The sequence below is a fragment of the Hyperoodon ampullatus genome (genome assembly GCF_949752795.1).
Source record: "Hyperoodon ampullatus genome assembly, chromosome: 9".
In the NCBI taxonomy this organism is placed as follows: domain Eukaryota; kingdom Metazoa; phylum Chordata; class Mammalia; order Artiodactyla; family Ziphiidae; genus Hyperoodon; species Hyperoodon ampullatus.
This window is the reverse complement of record NC_136922.1, coordinates 6,269,372-6,290,784: the sequence shown is the minus strand read 5'-3', so window position 1 is coordinate 6,290,784 and position 21,413 is coordinate 6,269,372. Positions and strand designations below refer to the sequence as shown.

At 32.9% G+C, this 21,413-nt stretch overlaps 1 protein-coding gene across 5 annotated transcripts in view; it reads right to left on the bottom strand.

Annotated features, from left to right (window-relative positions):
• The window catches only part of CACNA2D1 (calcium voltage-gated channel auxiliary subunit alpha2delta 1), a gene marked incomplete at both ends in the record, with an annotated part of 496,553 nt that overhangs the window by 42,739 nt on the left and 432,401 nt on the right, over window positions 1–21,413 (bottom strand). For 2 of the 5 annotated variants that reach the window (XM_079711932.1, XM_079711933.1), the window contains 7 exons: window positions 670–746; window positions 7,005–7,066; window positions 9,600–9,671; window positions 10,922–10,993; window positions 18,317–18,391; window positions 18,666–18,740; window positions 20,647–20,724. In XM_079711932.1, coding sequence (XP_079568058.1) covers window positions 670–746; window positions 7,005–7,066; window positions 9,600–9,671; window positions 10,922–10,993; window positions 18,317–18,391; window positions 18,666–18,740; window positions 20,647–20,724 — 511 coding nt within the window. Of the gene's footprint in view, window positions 1–669; window positions 747–7,004; window positions 7,067–9,599; window positions 9,672–10,921; window positions 10,994–15,019; window positions 15,077–18,316; window positions 18,392–18,665; window positions 18,741–20,646; window positions 20,725–21,413 lie in introns of all 5 variants that reach the window. The other 3 variants (XM_079711934.1, XM_079711935.1, XM_079711931.1) reach the window with 2 other exon arrangements.

Genomic DNA, 21,413 nt, shown 5'->3' with positions numbered 1-21,413 from the left:
GCAAAGGATATGATGGTCATTTTACTTTACTGAAGCTAGTCACACAAAACAAAATAAAGATTAATAATGACTTGAAATATGCACTAGTGTTAATCATTATTCCACATTCCAAATGACCCTTAAAAAAAAAAAAAAACCCAAACTGATCCATTTGAGTTACTGAAGACATTAATTTGGATAATTAGAAGAAAGTTAATTGCCAAACCAAAGCCAGAGACCAGTAAAATTTAATTTATTCCAACAAAGTCGACGATGTGGAGCATAATATCATTCTTGCCAAATGCAAAAAAAAGAAAGAAAAGAAAAACTTTACTACTACCAGCAGAGTGCCACGAGTAGAGACTATGTGAAACATTTTGTGTCAGCTAGCAGACCCTTAAAACAATAGCAACAGAGGACACAGCACTGCAATGATTCTATGAGCACAGAGCAAGGCAGGGGAGGGTGGTAGGGACTGCCAGTGAGACTGGAGTACCTGCTCATATTCTATCCGTGTAGAATACTTCTTGTTCCTTGCATGTTTGGAATGGGTTAGAATCACTGCTGTCGATTTGGTAATAACACCCACTAGAATGTATAAGCCTTGGGTACTCCAAAGTCTAGACGTATTTAAACCTCTGGTACTAGGAGATAACAAACGGACCCTGGAGTCGCTTTCAGAGTACTTACATCTGGCCTGAGTTATCGTCTCTTCTATTTTGGCTTTTATATAGTAAAAACTGTAGGTTGGTAATACCAAGGCCAAACTGCAATAGAAACAAGAGAAGCATAAACACAAACAAACAAAAATGAAACATAACTTAAAAAAAAAGACACATCAAGTTTATGGAAAATCCAAAGATCTTCCTCATGGGAAGGAAAAGACATATTACTTTGACAGGAAAATGCTTTCACCAAATAGGGTACTTCATTTGGTCTTACCATCCAGTTCTCTACATTGTAGAGAATCAGAAGAGGCACATGGAAAATAAGCTACAAAATGCACCCATAAATCAGCTGAAGAAGAAATGTCATGGATACTGTATTTTCAGAAAACTATATTAAAATACTTTGTGGACAAAAATAGAAGAATACTAGGGCTACGTTTAAGCAAAGTAATTATATCATGGCAATTGGCTATCCCCTCCCTAATGAATTATACATAATGGTACAGTGCTTGCTAGCAAATGTACAGTACTAAAAATTACAAATGAAAGAAGTATTATTATCATTACTAATTACACAATGCATAAAATCATCTGAAATAGTCGCTTTTGAAGGATTAAGTACCTAATATTGTACAACTCTTTTCTAGGCCATTTCCCCCATGTCTTTTGGAAGGGAAATTCAGATTCCTTTATAGCACTTGCTCATCCCATTGGTTCTTACCCAACAGTGTAATTGTATTTATTTCAAGTTCATTAACTGTGGATATCCCATATCATTTGGCAGATCACTGTTAGGCACAGTAGGAAAAACATCTTGACTTTAATAGTTTACAAGAGCCGTGGGCTACTCTAGTCCCATGGTACATATACACACTGGAGGAAAGTTCCAGTGCAAATCTTAAGCCAAATTCTGAACATTTTAGACACAAGGACTGTCAAACAAGCCTGTCATCCAACCCTGTCTTAATATGACTGTACAAACTAAAAAGCTGACAGGCAGGTAACTGCACTCATTTTGAAGCTGACAATTAATAAAACACACAAAATGTTGGAATTGTTAAAAGATATCAGAATATGATGCACTTTCCCGTAACAACTGCATATGTGTAATTCTTCTACTCTCACGATGGCTGATACACGTGCAGAACATAACTAATTATTCCACATTCATACTCACAGTTGCAAATGTTCTCTGCTATCCTTTGAATATAGAAGGAAATTAACAAACTAATGCCAAAAATGAGGTTATCTCTAAGATTTCCAATGCAACTATTATTAAAAAACGATGCTTGATTAATGTGACCAATTGAGTTACTCAGCTTTCATTTTTACAATTTAACCCCAAATTTAGCAATGCACAGAAAAATGTGTGCATTTCTAGGCTTCTGAGTATTTCTAGGCATTTGCAGAAGATCTTTTTTTAAATCACTCAAGCCTCAGGTTTCCCAGGCTTTGAGGATGGATGTCCAAAGTGTAATGCCGTTACATTATGAGCAATATAGAACAGGACAAAGTATAAAATTCCAGGTTTTTCTTCTTATGAGTATATGCTAAAAATTCACTCTATGAAGAGGAAAAATGCAAGGGCTTATTTGCTACAATTTAATTATGCAGTCAAGATAGCAAAATAAGTGGATGCTTGTTACCTCCAATTCCCAAATCTTTCTCCATCATTAAGTAATTCATAGACTTTCCTTATGGGAAAAGGTCAGAGAAATAAAATGTTATGTAGATTTAATGAAAATCTCCACATTCATTTTAAAGGTAACTTCCTTTAAGAGGAGGCAGAGATTAAAATTAAAATAAGCAGTGCAATTAGTCTGAAAGCAAGATGACCTTTCATGATTCACTTGCCATTTATAAAATGTAGAGCAGAATTAGTGAGCATTTGAAGACTGTCTCCCACAAATGCCTCTCAAGGGAAATTAGGACATTTTTATTGCCCTATCAGCACTTATTGCTAAGAGAAACTTCAAATTAAGACCGATAACATTACATCATGTGGCTGCTACAGTGTCACACTGTAAGCCTGGGTTACATCTCATGTACCGTAAAAAATAGTGTGGAAACCCATGAGGAACACAATAGACGTTTTAAAACTGACATATCAAATATACATTTTATTGGCCTGCAAGTCTCAGGTTGCTAAAAATAGCTATACTTTATTTTATAGAAAAATATGGTTACACATAATTTAATGATTTTTTTCTTCAGGCAACAGTTATTTCTTCAACCTATAGCAGATAAGATCTTCAATCAACATTCTGAGTCAAGGATGCTGCCATATGCAGTGTTTGCTGTCTCTCTCCTTATAAAACCAACAAATCAAGTCTGCTTTATTTTCTCCCAGGGATAAAAGTCTAATAAAGCCAGTGGCCACCAGATGGATGGTAAAGCCCATGCAATATTTTTGTGACTCCCATAAACATGGTTAACTTAGTTAAATGGAATATAACACACTTTTCAAGTCATTTATATCACCATAAAAATCAAACTCTTCATTAAAAAAAAGAAGAAAACATGCAAAGGTGTGAAGTCAGGGCTTGTTCAGAGAACAGTGGTTTGTATGGGTAGTGCAGACAGGTTAGGCTAGAAATGTGTGATGTGAATCTCAGACTTGGAAAAAAATGGGAAGAGACTAAAGTTTTGTGAACAAGGAGAGATGTACTCAGAACTGGAGAAAAGACCATTAATCTGGCCACCTGTATTACAACTTGGTGCGTGAGGGAAAGGGGATGAATGCAGGAGACATTTGTGAGACTATTAAAAACATATTTAAGTAAGGTATAGTAAGAATTTAAAATTCCCCCGGAGTATAATTATGACTGCAGTAGGACCAACCATCAGACTGACTCACTGTCAGGGTCAAAAAGAAATGGTTTTTCTAACTTAGAATTTGTTTGTCTAAGAAACAAAGGCAGAGAGCACTTTCCTACATGTTCATCCAACATTTCCTTTTATCATGAAATCATCACTAATGAGACAGGGCTCCCAGATTTCCTGTTGGCTGTCACACCTTTTGACAAGTTTATCCAAAAAAATGAAAGGTGGTAATAACCATGGAAATGGAAAGAAAATTAATTACTTATGTATGTACATAAAGATTGTATATGCGTAAAGAGATGCCTAATAGAAATGAGAGAGAGAAATCAAGAGACACAAGTAAAACAAACATTCATTCTGGTGTTATTCAATAGGTTCAAAATTATGTCAAAAACTGAAAAACTGGAGAAAGACTGGCAAGTAGTGTCTCATGAGATTGGTAACCGTGTGCCCCTCTTCTAGACCTAGTCTGCATGCCATCCTAGCGACCCACTACAGCTCTAGGGGAATCCCCAGCACTCTAGGCTCCCCTGAAAAGTTATGTGTATGTTCTGGGACAGAGGGGGGAGGAGTGTTGTTTTGTTTTATTAGGAAAAGAACAGTTGAGTCCACCACAGCCTATTAAGTAGGCTACGTATTTATTGTATATTAATATGTAGTTAAAGAGGCCCTCATATTTGAGTATTGCAATGGAAGTTTGGAAACTATTATTTGGATTTGACAGAATGAGACAAATTGAAAATCTAAATATTTAACTGTGCAAATATTTACAGAATGTCTACTGTGTGCCACTGACTTATGAGCTGAGGATTCAAACATAAATGAAGCAGGCAACAATCTTAGAGTCTAACAAGCTTAGAACGTTGCCCTCTTAGAACTTAACAGTGAAGGAAGACAAACAATAAACAGTAGGAATAAATTTCTTTATATATGCTTCATATATATGTGTGTGTATGTGCATATACACGTATATAATATGAAATGATAATGAGGCACTTTACATTTCAGGTAGGATTATTGGGGAAGGCCTTATTGAGGCGACAGAAAAGTAAGTGAAGGTGTGAAGATGGGGTAAGCATGTGAATACCTGGGGAAAATTCATCCTAGGCAGAAATAACTTCAGGTGCAAAGGTCCTGAGGCAGAATGGTCCCGGGTTTATGAGGACTAGCAAGGAGGATAGTGTAGCTCTAAGATGAAGGTGGTTCAGTGGAGAACCTGAGAAGGTAACTTCAGAGAACTCATGGTAAATTAGGTCAGATGCTGTAAGTCCTCTAATGGTCATGACAAATTTCAGATTTTATAGAGATTAAGATAGCAAATTATTGCAGAATTTTGAGTAGAGAAATGAAACAATATAACTCAAGTATTAATAATATCACTCTTGTTATTGTGTTGTGAATAGAAATAGAGATAGGAGATGGAGATATAGATGCAAGTCATTATGTGGTAGAAGGTCTCTTCTGATCGCTTCCTATTTCACTGAGAAAAACAGAAGTAAAGACATCACCTGAGAGAACAATGGATGGGAAAGAGACGGGTTTGAGGAGTGAGGAGAGGCTATCAAAAGTCATCTAGAAGCATCCTAAATTTACTGGACTATTGAGATCAGCAGGTACTACTGAAGTACACTTAAGGTTAAAGGTCCTGAATTTTGGATGTCACCAGTCAAGGAATATTTTATTTCTCTCATTTGTAGCTGTGTGGGTGCAGTGTGGTGTTGGTAATAATTTAATTTAACCAGGATTGGGATTGGTCAAACTACTGTTTGCCAAACCTGAGTATGATGCAGGGAGTTGATGGTGTGTGTAAGAGAGTGAACGTAGTTAAGACCCAAAGAATTTATGTTGAATAAAGAGGGGTACAAGGACATGAGGAAGGCAAGGACAGTGAAAAAGGTCGAAGGGGTTGATGGATTTCAGGTCTCAATTGAGTCAAAGGATTGTTGCAGTTGGACTATTAGAAGGAGGGGTTGGAAAGCTAAAATGTAGTACTCTGAGAGTTGGATAAAAAAATCTCAAGATTATGAAGGACTTGCAGTCTTAATGTTTGAGTTGTAAAACATGGCCTTGGAGTAGGCAGCTAACATAGGGGAATGACAAGATCATCAGAGGGGAGGAAATTAAAAAAAAAAAAAAAATGAGAGTCCAGGCACCAGAAAAATCATCTGCATCACTGGTATTTAAAGTGTGTCAAGGGACCTGGCCCACTTGAAAACTATCTATTACCAGCTCATGATTAATTAAGCATAGAAATTGAGAGTAAGCATTTAGAAATTTTTATAGCAATTTGACACACGAATTTCATGTCTATGAAATGTAATAAACATTTTTTCCACTTGAGTTTTCATCTCTTTTAAAGTTTATTTTAGTAAACAATTTGCATTTTATTTTATATAAGCATGGGTATGTCTCAAATACTTTGAGAAACACTGATCCATGTGAATGGAGGAGAGAGGGTGGCAACCACGCAGAAACTGATATCTTACAGGAACGAGAGGGAGATGACTCTTCAAAGGGAGGAATGGTGCGTGGTGTGGTCTGGTGACATGAGATCCAAAGATGGGAGGTGTTAGGGAGAAGAGGAAGAGAGAATGAGTAACAAGAAGGACATTTTCGTATCAGCCTCAGTATTATGAGGCTGTAGGAAGCAGGACCACAGGGAAAGCGGTGACCTTAGAGCAAAGAAAACAAAAAATGCTCAGCAAGTGTTGAAGAATGGAGACTTTCCAAGAAAGTTTAGGGTATTAGTCTGTCCAATTTTCCAAGTTCCAGTCAATTGAAGGGATCAGGATATTACAGAATTTCTACTCATGGGATTAAATTATATCAATTGAGTGTTTTATATCAGATTATACTATGATGTAATAAGTTTCATTTTTAAGTTAATTTTCAACCTAAATATAAGTAATGTAAACTAAATGACAATTTAAATGAGGAGGTCAGGGGAGGTATTGACCACTAAGTAATAAATGTCAACATTTATTATTACTAACATAAATATATAAAACACCAAATATATGTATATCATACAAGTTTTCATTTCTAAATTTTATATTTCTAGCTTTTGCTCATCTTTCTCATTTTGAAAATCAGAATGCATAACTTTAATGCATTTTAATGTTGGAAAGGATAACATTTCTATTTTAATTATATTGAAAATAGCTTATGAGTATGTAAAGACAACATTCATCCACTGGAACAATGGCTACTTAAAAATAGGTGAGGGCTTCCCTGCTGGCGCAGTGGTTGAGAGTCCGCCTGCCGATGCAGGGGACACGGGTTTGTGCCCCGGTCCGGGAAGATCCCACATGCCGCGAAGCAGCTGGGCCCGTGAGCCATGGCCGCCGAGCCTGCGCGTCCGGAGCCTGTGCTCCACAGCGGGAGAGGCCACAGCAGTGAGAGGCTCACGTACCGCAAAAATAAATAAATAAATAAATTTAAAAAATTAAAAAATAAATAAATAAAAATAGGTGAAATGCACTGAACTGAATATTCTTTTATACAGCACACATATAAATAAATAAGGTTAATTACCTGTAATCTGTGCCATTGACAGGGGTCCATGTGTACGTCCTGTTTCCTTTGTCTATGTATCTCTAACAAAAAAGAGTTGGACATGGTTATCATCACTTTTCCTTTGAAGTGAATTTATATGAAGAGCAGAATGCTAGGCTCTATTTATAAATTCAGTCATTATTCAATACCCTTCTTCACAAATATCTGATCTACACTATTCTACAATTATTTATTCTGTTATGGTGTGTGTGTGTGTGTAAAGCAACATTTTAGGGAAAAAAATAGCCACATAATAAATTTTAAGGACGTTTAAGTGCAAAATCTTAGTAGTTTATGCCAAATTATTAACCTCAAAACTTTAAAAACATTTCCTGAAAAATAAATTTTAATAATGAAACAGGACTGAAATATTAGATAATGCTCAGATATTTCCATAATAGGGTATGTTGAAGAGAAATTGATAATATCAGGAAATTAACACAGTGTGCCTAGACCCAAATGTATGGTTAGCACATTACTGTTCTTATTAAGCCATTATTATAGTATTTATCTATTATAAGAGACTACTTACTTAGTATCATTGAAGGTTAGAAAGACAACTATATCCACTAGGGAAAGGAAGTAAAAGCTAAATAACTTCGTGGATATTGAATCTTTCTTATGGAGCTACTGAAATGATCATTACTTCTTCCATTAGGTATGGTGATGACACATACATATCTTTTAATATTTTTAGTTATCACCAGCTTCATCATCCTCATCAGAACAATAATATTCACTGAATAATACTTGGCGTTAGGCAATATCTAGGCATTTTATAGTCATTGTATCATTTAATCAACTCCCTGGAGTAAATTAAATACTATTATTTTCCACAATTTACTGATGAAGAAATGAGGACTTTAGTCGGCAGGATGAAGGAGAATGTATGATGTCAAGTTCATTTTATAACAACTACACAGTGTTGCTTCTATACATCAAATATCCCCGTGGCTTTACTGAGGTGTGTGGAGGATGGGGGGAGGGAGGGCAGGAAGTGCTCAGGAAGTTTTTGGACTCCTAAAATTCATTAAAAAATTAAAAGAAGTAATGTATACATATTTATTAATACTCATAAAAAACCATGGCAAACTAGTATTGTTCAGCAAGTTATAAAAAACCGAATATCACAAACTGTGGTGGATTAGAGAAATAAGCATACAAAACACTACTTTCTTCAATATTATTAATAGGAAAAGTCTATGGGTGGATATTGGTCAAAAAGAAGAATTTACAGTAAATTGAAGGAGAGAAATATCAAAGTGACTGAATAAAGACAAAATTGATTTGTAAGTTGAAAAAAGAATGTACAGGTCCCAGAGTTCTTGTTGGCAGAACAAGATGGAGAAGGTGGCACAACTGCTGAATGGTTTCCATCTTTCCTCTGAAAAGTGAAGTGGTAAACAGCACGCGTAAAGTCTAAGTAAACAGAGTTGACGTTTCAACAAAGACTGAAACTGGTATATACCTCCCCTTGGGTTCTGGTAATAGGGACTCCTGATGACATTAAAATGAGAAAAGGCACATGTTAATGAAGTACTGTATTTAGATCCTAGCTACATCTTAGGGAAAGCTCTGCTGAGAAATTCAGGAGAAATGTTACACGTAAAAGGGATGAGATTGTGAGGAAACGGACATAAATTATACAAAAAAACTTAAATTTCCAGGCTCAAAAGCTTGGGAGTTCTATACATTTTTTAAATCCTCAAACATACGAATGTGTATTTATTCTACATGTGACTGATAATGAATAGACACACTTCTCACATACGCGGAGTTTTTCCAAGTCAATATAAAATACAAGTGTTACATAGCCGTACCAGTGATTTTATGGCAGTAGCTGTGTTATCTCTTGATTTAATTTCAGGTTTAAATTCAGGGCAATAGTGCTTAAATAGTAAAAGAAGATAAATGAAGCCAGAAACAAGTTAAGAAACAAACAAAAAATTAATATATGGAACTCAACAATTAGAACATCTCGATGCACAAACATACAAAACATACAGCTATTAAATATTAACTTCAAATTTGTATGACTGAAATGGCCTAAAAGAACATGGCAAACATCATATTGTGTATTCTATTTCTTATACTGGTAAAAAAAAAAAAATGGAGACATAAATATAATTTTCGATAACCAACAAGGACCTACTGTATAACACAGGGAATTATATTCAATATTATGTAATAACCTATAGGGGAAAAGAATCTGAAAAAGAATATATATATGTGTGTGTATATATATGTATGTATAACTGAATCATTGTGCTGTATACCTTAAACTTACATGATATTGTAAATCAACTATACATCAATTAAAAAATTAAAAAAATATAATTTCCAAGAACATATTGTAAATGATAGAAGAATACATCAGAAATCTAAAGCAACATTTTATAAAAATTTCAGTTAAAAATCTTATTAAAAATATCCCTCCAGCAAAGAGTGCTTTAAACAATTTTTGTTTTCTAGAAACGTCCCTTTTTATGAATAAATATTGCTTTACCACTAATATCAGTTATCAGTATTAATATATACATTTTTATTTAAGAATAAACCTGGTTTAATTCTTACCTCATCTTGAGATTTAACCAGGGTTCTAAATGTTTTTTCTCCGCTTTCTCCATCTATCATTTTATTTCGAATCTAAGGGAAATTGAAACAATTACTTTATAGCAGATACTAAATCGACCTACTGAAGTGTGGAAATATTCTTTTAAAAGTTACCACATCATTATTTTGTATTATCTTAAAATGATAAAAACATTCTTAATGAAATATTTTCAACCATTAATTTTTGAAATGTAATTAATAAAAGTGTTCAATTACTTTATGGGATTGATGGAGGGGAAATTGAAACTTGAGAGGTTAAATATAATTACAGTTACTCAGTGGTATGAGAGTCTAGAAACCAAGCTCTTCACCATTACATGATCCTACTTTATCCTGTCAAAGTACTTTACAACAAATATTCATTATTTACCTAAAACATCCCAGCACTATGCCTCAGTCTGAGGTAACTATGATAAATAGATTCTCTTGTTCTACATTGAGGGAGTAAGGTTGTAAAATGTGTAAAGCAAGTACAAATTAAAACACACTGTGATAAACTGTAAAAGAAATATGGTGGCCTTTGAATAGATAAGAGAAGGAGTTAATTCATTGGAAAGAATCTTAAAAATCTCTGCTCTGGAGTGCAAGAGCCAGGTTCAAATCCTGGTTCTGCTACTTACTAGCTGAGTAACTGGAGATAAACTATTTAACCTCCTGTACCTCAAACAGATCATCAGTACAACAGATATAATAATAATAACAATAACAATGTACCTGTTCAAAGGCTCTTGAGAATCCATGACTGACACTTATCATGTACTCAATAAATGTTATTATTAATGATTATCCCTATTATTATGGAAGGCCCTCTCGGAGGAAGTGGCATGTAATTTTGGTTTTGAAATAAAATAGAAAATTTCTGACTATAGAGTACTAAGACAAACATGGCAGCTTCTTTCCTCATGTTGCTTATTGGGTGGTTGGATGATTAAATTCCCTGCAACTTTTCTTTCAACTCTATGGCAACGTCCCCCTCTCTATGTTTTTTATTGAAATTTACAAGTTACATTTGTATTGAAATACTGAAAATAACTCTACCTGTGGAAGGAGAAAGAGAAAAACTAAGGTCACACCCAATTTAAAATATTTATTCCTTTTCATATGATCTTTTGGATGGGAGAGCCCAGGATCTAGAAATTTTTAAAGATAAAAAAAGTCATCTTTGTGTGTATAGTACCTAAGACAGAACCAACACAATGAAGCTGCTCAACAGATCCCTGTGGACTGGAAGAGCACCAGCACCTGACCTGAGGGCGTTGTTCAAGCTGAGTGATTGCACTCACCTCCACTTTAATATCATTCTCTAATTCTGCATCAAGGAAATCCAAAGTTACTGGCTCCTGAGATTTGGGGTTCTACACAGAAAATAGTAATTAAGCATATATGACTTTGTAAAATGATGCTGTATATAGAATAACTCAATAGATATTTAAATATGAAATTAATTCCATAAAAATTACTTACCTAAGGTATCTTAAAAAGTTGACAAAATAATTATATACAGGTATATTCTTTCATATATATTTTAAAATAATAATAAGTAGGCTAGGGATTTGAGCTTTAAGTATAGCAGACAAATTTTAATTAATCACCAACTGAAGAGTTTTGTGTCCTGTGTTAGATAGGACATTTATAATCACAAATCCTGTGGCAATATGACTTTCGAAGATCCACTTACAGCTTTTTATCTTTAATTGGGATGTGAAAGGAGCAAAAGGCAGCCATGTGGATAACATATTTGGCAATAAAACAAAGGCGATGTGTAAGTAATATACATTATTTGTATTCCATAAAAAATAAAATTATATGAGGGAAAATGTTTTAAAAATGTTTGAATTTGCTAAGGAAAACAAACTCTTCTAAATTTATTTTTCCTTCTTTTTTTTTTTTTTTTTTTTTTCGGTACGCGGGCCTCTCACTGTTGTGGCCTCTCCCGTTGCGGAGCACAGGCTCCGGATGCGCAGGCCCAGCGGCCATGGCTCACGGGCCCAGCCACTCCGCGGCACGTGAGATCCTCCCGGACCAGGGCACGAACCCGTGTCCCCTGCATTGGCAGGCGGACTCTCAACCACTGCGCCACCAGGGAAGCCCTATTTTTCCTTCTTCAAATGCATAAAGAAAAGATGCAAGTTTGCTTCATGTATTTGAAACTCAGAAATTTTACAATATATTTTAATGAGTCAAATTAAGTAAATTTTGTAAGATAAAATTTATGGTAAAGTCATAAGGATTTTAATAAAGATTAGCTATTGTGATTGAAGTCTAACTTGAATAATAACCCCTAGGTCCACTAAATGCTCTTTTCCTGCTTTACACGTCCTACTGCTGCTTCTTGCTGGTTGTGTAATAAGAAATCAAACTCACTGTGGAACAGGCAGATTATTTATTTACATAAACATATCAAATGAAACTGTTAACCTGATAAATTTACTTCACATGACATTTAAAAAATTTCTAAATCATAAAATGAGGATACCAAAATATCTGATAAACAAAAATATACTATTCTCTTATAACACTTACTAAGTAATGTAACATGCCATAGTAGAATTTCAAAGTTCACTAGAAATAAAATCATAATAGGTGTCTATTATTTTACAACTGTAAAAATTTAGAAACTAGATTTTTAATATTTACTAAAATAAATACCATCAATATATGATAACTAATTAGATAGAAGTAATAAATAAATAGAAATTATGCTGTATTAGTACAAGGTCACTGGAATTTTAAAAATTTCAGCCTCACAGGCTCTTCCAAAATACGTTCAGATCATCATTATTTTAAACACTGTTTTAGTAGGGCTGACTACCCAAGACAATGCCAATAATTAAAAATGTATTAAAATTAAACATATTTATTTCAAATGCTGAATGACACAGTATACATGGCATGTATTTATTTTATAATAAAGACAAAAATGCCTTCAAAGAGTAGCTCCATTTAAATAATGAAAATATATGATTCCCATTGGTTTTGATGAATGGGGACTCTTAAAGGCAAATTAAAAAAAAAAAAAAAAAACAAAAACCCAACTGTGCCTGGCATTTTTATTAAAAAAATATTCACTGCTTATGAACTTCATATCTAGATTCACAAGGTTCTAGAATATTGAAAGTAAGTATTAGATTGTTCAATAGGTGGAAATACTGATCATTGTTTAGGCAGCATCTATTGGCTCAGAAGCAAATACTCTTTGGAAAAGTAATATTTTATAAGAAGAAAATAAAAATCAGCATTGAAAATAATTCTAGTCCTCTGTTTAAAAAACAAAACTGAGAAAGTTTCTATCAAAAGCATACTCCAAAGCTGACAAATTATTCTGAATTTCTTATTTAAAGTCTAATGAAATAAATTATCTTTACACAAACACCCTCACATCAGTGTTAAAATTTTAACTCACCACAAAACAAAGTCAAAGTAAAATGATAAAATATAAACATAAATAAGAATATTATCTTACATGCAATGGATAATGCATAGCATGACCAGACCCAAACAGCATGCATGGAGGAGGCATTATCAGGAAGAATTGGCAATGTGAAGATCACGTCCCAATCCAACATACAAAGACACAGACAGGAAAAGGAAATCATAAAAGAAAAACGTCAATGCATCACTTGTACTTTTTAAATGGCAACCTGGCTGACCATTTCTTAAAAGACTCATTACAGGTACAGTGATTGAAAAATTCAAAAGCAGAACTCTTCTCATCAGAAAGCACCAAGAGAGGCTTGAGAACTGGAATCCAGTCCCTGCACTCCCAGTACTTTTGTTTGATGTTTTAAATATCTAACAATTCTTATTTGTTAAATTTGAATATCAGCTGATATAAAGACCATACCTTTTGTGGAACTAAAATAAAAGGCACAAGGCAACGTTGTTAAATTTTAAATTGAAATAATTAGTAGTTGGTATTATTAAAAATACTACATAGCTCAAAAAATATTTCCCAAGTTCAGACGTCTTGTGTGGTTGCTAGTTTGCCATTTGGAGTTTCCTTGGAAGGAAAACAAAAATAAAACAAACCATTTTTCAGGTTGTTTATTTTTAAATTACATCACAATATTTACATGCAATATTTGAAAGTACGGCAAAACTAAAAATTCACTAAAATGTACATGACTGCAATGAGTATAATCCAAGGTAATCCACAAAAAGAAACATGCAAGAGGAATAACATAAAACAATGTAATAAATCAAGAAAAGACATAAACATAATTTTAACCTCTACAGGAATCACAAAAGAAATGGAGACTGATGCAACAACACGAAATTCAGATTGTCATGGAATTCTAGAGCTAGAAGGAAACTGAAGCTTCTATTAATCCATTGGCTCTGTACTTTAGAATTACCTGGGAATTTTAAAACTATTTCAGAAGCCCGGCTCCCATCTCTGGTCAAATTGAATCAGAATTTTCAGGAGATGGAGCTGGGGATCAATATATGTATTCAATTTCCTAGGAATATACTGTGTAGGATAGGAAACAATTATTAGTTTAATCTTCCTGCTTTTCAGATGAAGAAACTGAAGAACGATGGGGTTTAGTGAACTACTCAAGGATATAGTGTTGGCCATAAGTAGAACAAATTGGAACTCAGTTCTACTGACTCATAGCTTAATGCTCTCTTAATATCACACTACCTCTCCATTATGTCACCAACTTTTTAAAAGAAATGATAGGCTTACACAGAAAACCTTAAGTCATATTGAACTTTCTCTGAAATTTTGAAATGCTCTTACTAAATTCTACTAAACTATAGGAAGTATCCTTTTATGCTGATTATTTTTAATGCACTTATAGAAATAAGCATACATAGAATAATGTTTAAATATGTTGTCATCAGAGAAAAGATTTTGCAGTAAGTTTGCCAGATAATATTTATTTGCAATTTTGGACATTTTTAATTAGGTGAAGGGAACTTCCTCTAATTGCTAATCTGAAAATACACTTAGAAATCCAAAGAAATTTTGGGTTACATTGTATGGTTTATAGAAATTATATATTAGAATTGTATTTTTATTTCCACTAAGAAGTTAATTTTACAAGCAAATTGTTAGGATTACATGGATTTGACACTAACTTCACAATATTTAATAACAAATTTATTTTTTAGAAGCCATTTAATTGCAATTACTCTGATTATCATTATTATTACATCATTTGCTAGCAATCTTTAGTCAGCAAATGCATAGCCTCTGCCATTATTAATAACATTTTTGCTCTGGCTTATTGAGAAATGATGCTCATCTCCATCTCATGCTCTGGAAGCTTGCTGTCAGGAAAGGCAGCATTAATCATATGCTTTTAGGAAGAGAAGCTTAATCGCAACTCTGATTTAGCAAATTTGAAGGCACTGCTAACTTCATTCACAGTTACCTGAACATTGGGTCTCCTTTTTCTTAAATTAATTGTTGGTATACCTACACCTATAGGCTGAAGCAACAGAAAGATGGTAATTCATCATACTACATATCAACATGGGTAAGTGTTCTATCCTATCATCAATTTTGGTCAGGTATTTCCTCGATCAGAAACAGGTGTCATCAAGCTCATGATGAGTCAGTAAATGAAATGAAAGTTCAAAAACATTTTTAGTGAATAAAATATTCACTATGTAATGTTAATAAAAATGCTCAAACTTTTTTTTAGCAAAATGACTAATGTTTTCCTTTTATTCCTAGGGGGAAAAAAAAGTGAGAATGTAGGAAATGAGAAAGGTGGTTTTTCTCATACAACTTCTTTGCTGATTTTATTTTATTTTATTTTAGGCCGCACCCCATATCTTAGTTCCCCGACCGGGGATCGAACCCAGTCCCACCGCAGTGAAAGCAGCAAGTTCTAACCACTGGACGGTTGGAGAATTCCCTATGGTGATTTAAAAAAAGGAAAAAACAGGAATTCTTTAGAATGTATATGATTCAAGTGTGTTAAAATATAAATATGATAGGATATTAAAAAGTCAGTCTTAAACGCTTAAAATTTGTGCCTTTGTTAGCGACATCAAATGTTACATCCATGGAACAAATTAAGAATTCAGTCATAACACTGTAGGTTTATTTTAAATATGGATTTCTAAAATGTAAACTATGCACAACTTCCTATACAATAAATATTTCTTTATACTGATAAAAATGAGGTGCTAATAAGTATACCTAATCTGGTTATTTCATTGAAACACAACGGAGGAACTCTCAAATGCATTTTGGAATGAAGGAGGATATATAATTCAGCATTTGTCAAAATGTGGTAATGGTGGAGACCTTGAAAAGTCTCTCTGAGAAGATAAGTCATGATTCCTCAGAAAATTAGATATGCAACAGATTCATAGCTACTTTATTCTCTGATATTATTGGCTTTAGGACACTTGTTCTGCCTTCTATAAACTTCAAAATTGTATTGAAACAATATGAATTAAGATTACAGTTTCAAGAAGAAAACAAAAGGCTTTCAGCAAAGGATACCTGCGTAAGATTAGACTTTGATCTTGTTAAATAATAATGGGTACTATGGAATGTAGCGTTATTTTCCTTTATTTCTATTGGTGAATTTTGGATGAAAAAATTAAGATTAATTTTGTTAGTATATTACTCTAACCATATTGGTCCTCTGTATTTGTCAATTTCTAAAACAACTATCATACTATATCATCCTTTAGCAGGTTCTTGTATCTCTCTGTATAGCAAGCACTGTCACCCACAAAAAGAAATTATAGTATTTAACCTGTTAATGATGAGAATTGATAAGCATATTTAATTCACAAGCATGAATTTCAGAAAAAAATAATATATTGATTGTTCAAACATTTTATTTTTAATGGTTTTCTAAAACAATATTTTTTCTACAAGTTTTTTCTGTTGCACACTTGCTTATAATAATCTCCTATATTAAAAATATGAAAAGCTAACATAATCCTGAAGAAAAATCACCTGGGCTTTAATAAGAATTTCTAAAGAATTTATATTTTCTTTGTAATTTTATGAATTTTAGTAAACTGATTATTCCAAATATGAGTCAAATATATGTTAACAGCATTCAAATAGTAATAAAATACTTCTACATAAATACTGATTATTAGTACAGGAATGTAGAAAAGGGTAAAACCCTTTTCAAATAATTACCTCTAAATGATGGTTTTATATATATACATCATTATTATTTATTCTAATAAATTATTATTCTAATTATTCTTTCTTATTATTTTGTCTTATGACATATTTTAGATCTTTCTGGGGAAGGAGTTAAGACTTACAATCATAAAATGTCCAACTACGTAAAAGTAGGGATCCTTCACACCCTTCAGCACATTACATTATTACGGCATTTAAATCACTTTACTTACAGGAATATAACTTAAAATACACTGGATATACAAACATAATACAAAATAATACTGTAAATTTGAAAAACTCTTAAAAAGACTTAAAAATTTTCAATTATGGAAAAATCATAGAATGATTAGCCAATCATGAACAACTCTAAGAGGAACTTAACATGATATGTTTTCAAAGAGCTGTGATAGACTAATAATAATGTGAAAATATGCTTATACCACATTTACAATAAAATAACAACTTTAAAAATAATGCAGGGTGATCAGCAGCTACATACGATTAGCAAATATTTAGATCATGATGGATTTTATATGGAAATAAGTTCCAAAGTGAGAAATAAAATATAGACATTAACTATAACCATTCAATATGTTTTTACATTCAATATTAATGGTTCTTAATTATTATTTTTTGAATAGTTTTTAATGACCCAACTTTGTGTGTGTGTGTGTGTGTGTGTGTATGCACATACATACTTGTATGTGTCCTAAAACATCATTAACATTAAATCTCCATGCCTGAGGAGAAGGAAATAATATGCATAAGTCTGTATATATTTCCATTCAGCGTGGTTTAAAGTATCCTTAATATTATCTTCAAAGTTAAATAATAACTTGAAGATGCTTATAAATTAAAAATACATAAGGTTTTGCCAATTTTGCTTCTGGATAAATAAAGTTTTTTATCTGTGAAGCATTAATGAAAAGTGAAATGAGTTGGATAAGACATTTAGGAAAGTATTTTATGTCTTGGGAAAACAGGCATAAAGATTAGGATACAATGGTTCATGTATGGAATTTTATCACTTCCATATAACTCCCTGATTAATAAACCCTTCCCATTTCTGAAGCCCATCTCATTTGAGTTTTTCTTTTTGAATTTCATACATATCTTTATAAGCCTGGCAGATGGAAAGGAGAGATAATTACCAGAAAAAAAAGGGCAATGCAAATGGCCTATGCATAGAGGAACATGAATAATGCTCTCAAGTTCACACCTATCCAGGCCATCTCCTTCACCACCTTACAGCCTAATCAAAATACCAAGTGGGATGTGTGAAGCTCAGGCCCAGGAGGTGATAATGGCTGCCTTTGAGATAGGAATATTGGTTAGCTGGATAGTGGATAGAAACATTTCAGAACTAAACAGGTAAGAGAAAACGAAAACTGTTTTCACACCTTCATATATTATAAACTGTGGTCTTGTTATCTATTAACGTTACAGGTATAATGTTCCTTTATACTTAGTGCTGTATAGTGAATTTAAAAATGATGAACCTTTTGAGAACATTAATCATTAATTTTACAGAACGCTAATCATCATAAATAAATTATATACATACCTTTGGCTGAAGATTTGGATGTAATAAAACATAACCATTAGGATCAATTGCAAAATAATAGCCATTGGGGCACAGCTGAAAAATAATAAGAAACAACCTTAAAGATTCCTGAGTCACAGTCAGAAATCCACATTCTTTAAAAAAAATTCTTAAATACATATTTTAAAGCATAAAGAAAGATAACATGATATCTTTACACTCTTTTAAGAATCCTTTTAAATATTTAATTCCTTTGCTAAGATAACGGCACAAAATTTTTGAGAATTCCTTTTAAATGTTTTAAAAACAAGCTAAATTAGTACAGAGTTTTAAAACAGAAAAGTTACCAAAAGAGTAAATTGCATCTTACTGTAAAACGTGGTGTCAGTCTTTTAATGTCTTCCAACGACACATCAACTCCCATCACACCAAGAATCAGCTGGTTCTATAATAAGACAGCAAAAGGCAGTGTATTTTCTACCGAAAATTTACATATTTCTACACAATTATTATATACGTTCATCCTTCTGCTTGAAAATCGTTGTATTCCATACTAGCTTAAACATATATATATGTAAGGGTGAGGCACTTTTGGTATCAACTTGCAATGATTCTCAGCTTTGATTATATTCCCACAACTGTATCATTATTATTTAGTTTAAAAAGTGAAATCTTGATGATTAAAGCTAAAGTATAAAAGATATGTGAAATTTTAAATTTGATACTTCTTGCACTAATACTTATTTTAATTGCTGTACAGTCAGCAGCTGTAGGGGTGTGTGTGTGTGTGTGTGTGTGTGTGTGTGTGTGAGTGTAAACTAACTTTTTGGTATGCTATGATTAAGAAATCACATAAATGTCCAGTTTAAAGTTAATTAGGCAATATGGAATGAGAAAACCATGGATTTTTGCTGCTGATAATACCTGTGTATACGTGAAAAGTACAATATGTGACCTTATTTGTAATAAAACAGCAGAAATTCTTACAACACTATTTCTGGTTGCTGCTAACTTCTAAATACCAAACAATGAGCATCACAGTTTTAGTTGCAAATCAAAAAGGCCATGTGGTAAACTATCATAATCTTCTATGGGACATAGGATGTGAATGGTGTTAAAATTCAGAATCAGGAATTTTTGTCTTAAATGTAATTATATAAATTATAAATCAAAATGTTACAAAGAAAATCATAAAATCCAGTTAATGGTTATCACAAGAACATTTTAAATTTTGTGTAGGTGCACACAGAACGAGAAAGTCATGTCAACAACTGTGCTCTTTTCCCATGAATCAACCCTAGTCTGATCAAATACCCCAAATTTAAGCAATCCCTTAGATAATATACATGAGGAGTTAGAGAATTACTCCTTCCTGAGTTATGATGACTAGAACCAGCAGATAGTTAAGAATGGTAATGGGCCCCCAAAGAGGAATAACCAATGTTTTCTATGGCCACATTATTGAAATGAGTTCCACTGACATTTATAGTAAGTGAACAAACAATACTTTAGTGCAACCGACTTCATTTCATTATAAACTGGAAATAAATTTCCCTCAAATCAGGAATGTCAACTGAACTATAAAATGAGTATTTAGCATTAAAAAATCTTAACTTCTCCCACATTCTTAAATTCCTTCTTATGTAAGCTAAGAAACAGAAGTGTAAACCTACTTTAAAATCAAAAATATTTTTTTAAAATGAGACAATTTAACAGGTACAAGAGACATATTTTTCAAAACCTGTAGAACTTCAAGTTGGTAGCATTATATTACATTGACAATATTACCAGCACTATAGAAATTAAGATTTTTAATGAAACTCATTAAGTATTTTTCCTGAATCTTAAAAAAAATAGAAAAAAATAATGAGAACTATCATTTAAATCAGATCCTTAGGTTACATGACAATTAAAAAAACTATCCTTTGAATGTAAGTTGGAGGAGCAGTGATTCTAAAAAGGTACCTATACACCTGATACAAACATCATCATGGTTTTTTTCTTTGGATTTTTCTTTCTGAACTCCAAGGATATCTTAGATGCATTTAAAAATGTGCACACAATAGTACTGCCCATTTATCATGTAATTACTCCCAGAGTCTGAACTTGTGTTCTCATCAAGTCATAGTTAAAAAGAGTTAAGTTGAATCTTGGCTCTGGGGAACTGAGAATTTGACCTGCATTTCCTTTTTCCCAGGTGGTTATCACATAGGCAGCTGCTGCCTTTTACTTCCCGCCTCACGAGACAGTTACATTGTATGTATTTCCTTATAGAAATATCTTATCCACACTGAGCTTCAACGTCATAGCTTATCATTTATTATTATTAATTTTATCAATTAACTTTTAACCTTTAAGTTTGTCTTATTTTCATTTTGGCCGGTTATGTTGAAGACCGGAAGAGTTCCAGTAATGACAAGTCCCAGTTCCTTAAAATAGATTCAGAGAGAAAAGTCAAATTAAAATTACAATTTAAACTTTATCATTCTGCATTAGTTTTTGATATCTGACAGTGCATTTTAGTTACTTTATAAACAGTCACAAAAAATTAGTAATTGATTTTGAAAGCTTACTTTTTAAAAAGGCAATGAAATGTCTTAGAAATAAGCGGGATCTACTAGGCGGTTCTTTAAGCACACAACATCTAAAATAATACTCTTAACAGAGCATTACAAATAAGTATAAAAATCAAATTACACTAAACATTTCAGTAACCCTGCCCCTCCGCTCTTTCTTTCATAGTGAGTGATAGTTCACCTAATCCCTGGGACCACCATGAGCAGAGTGATATTAAAATATTGTTTCAAATGATTTATTTAACCTTCCTTTCTTTTTGCTTCATTCTTAACTTTTTTCATACCCTAAGCCAAAGGCTTCATGCTAAACCACAGATGTGTAGCAGAATAACATTATAAACAGAAAAAAAAAACATGCTACTGATACTGCATCTCTGGGATATTCTAGGTAAGTATACTATGATGTTCAAAAGAAGGAATATTGCTTCTAAATACTCTCTAAAATAGTGATTTTTGACAAAGTGAAATGATGCAGGCAAGACAACTGCAAGCATCAAATATGAAAGTCCAGTCATGAAGCCTTTTAGTATAATAAAAATAAT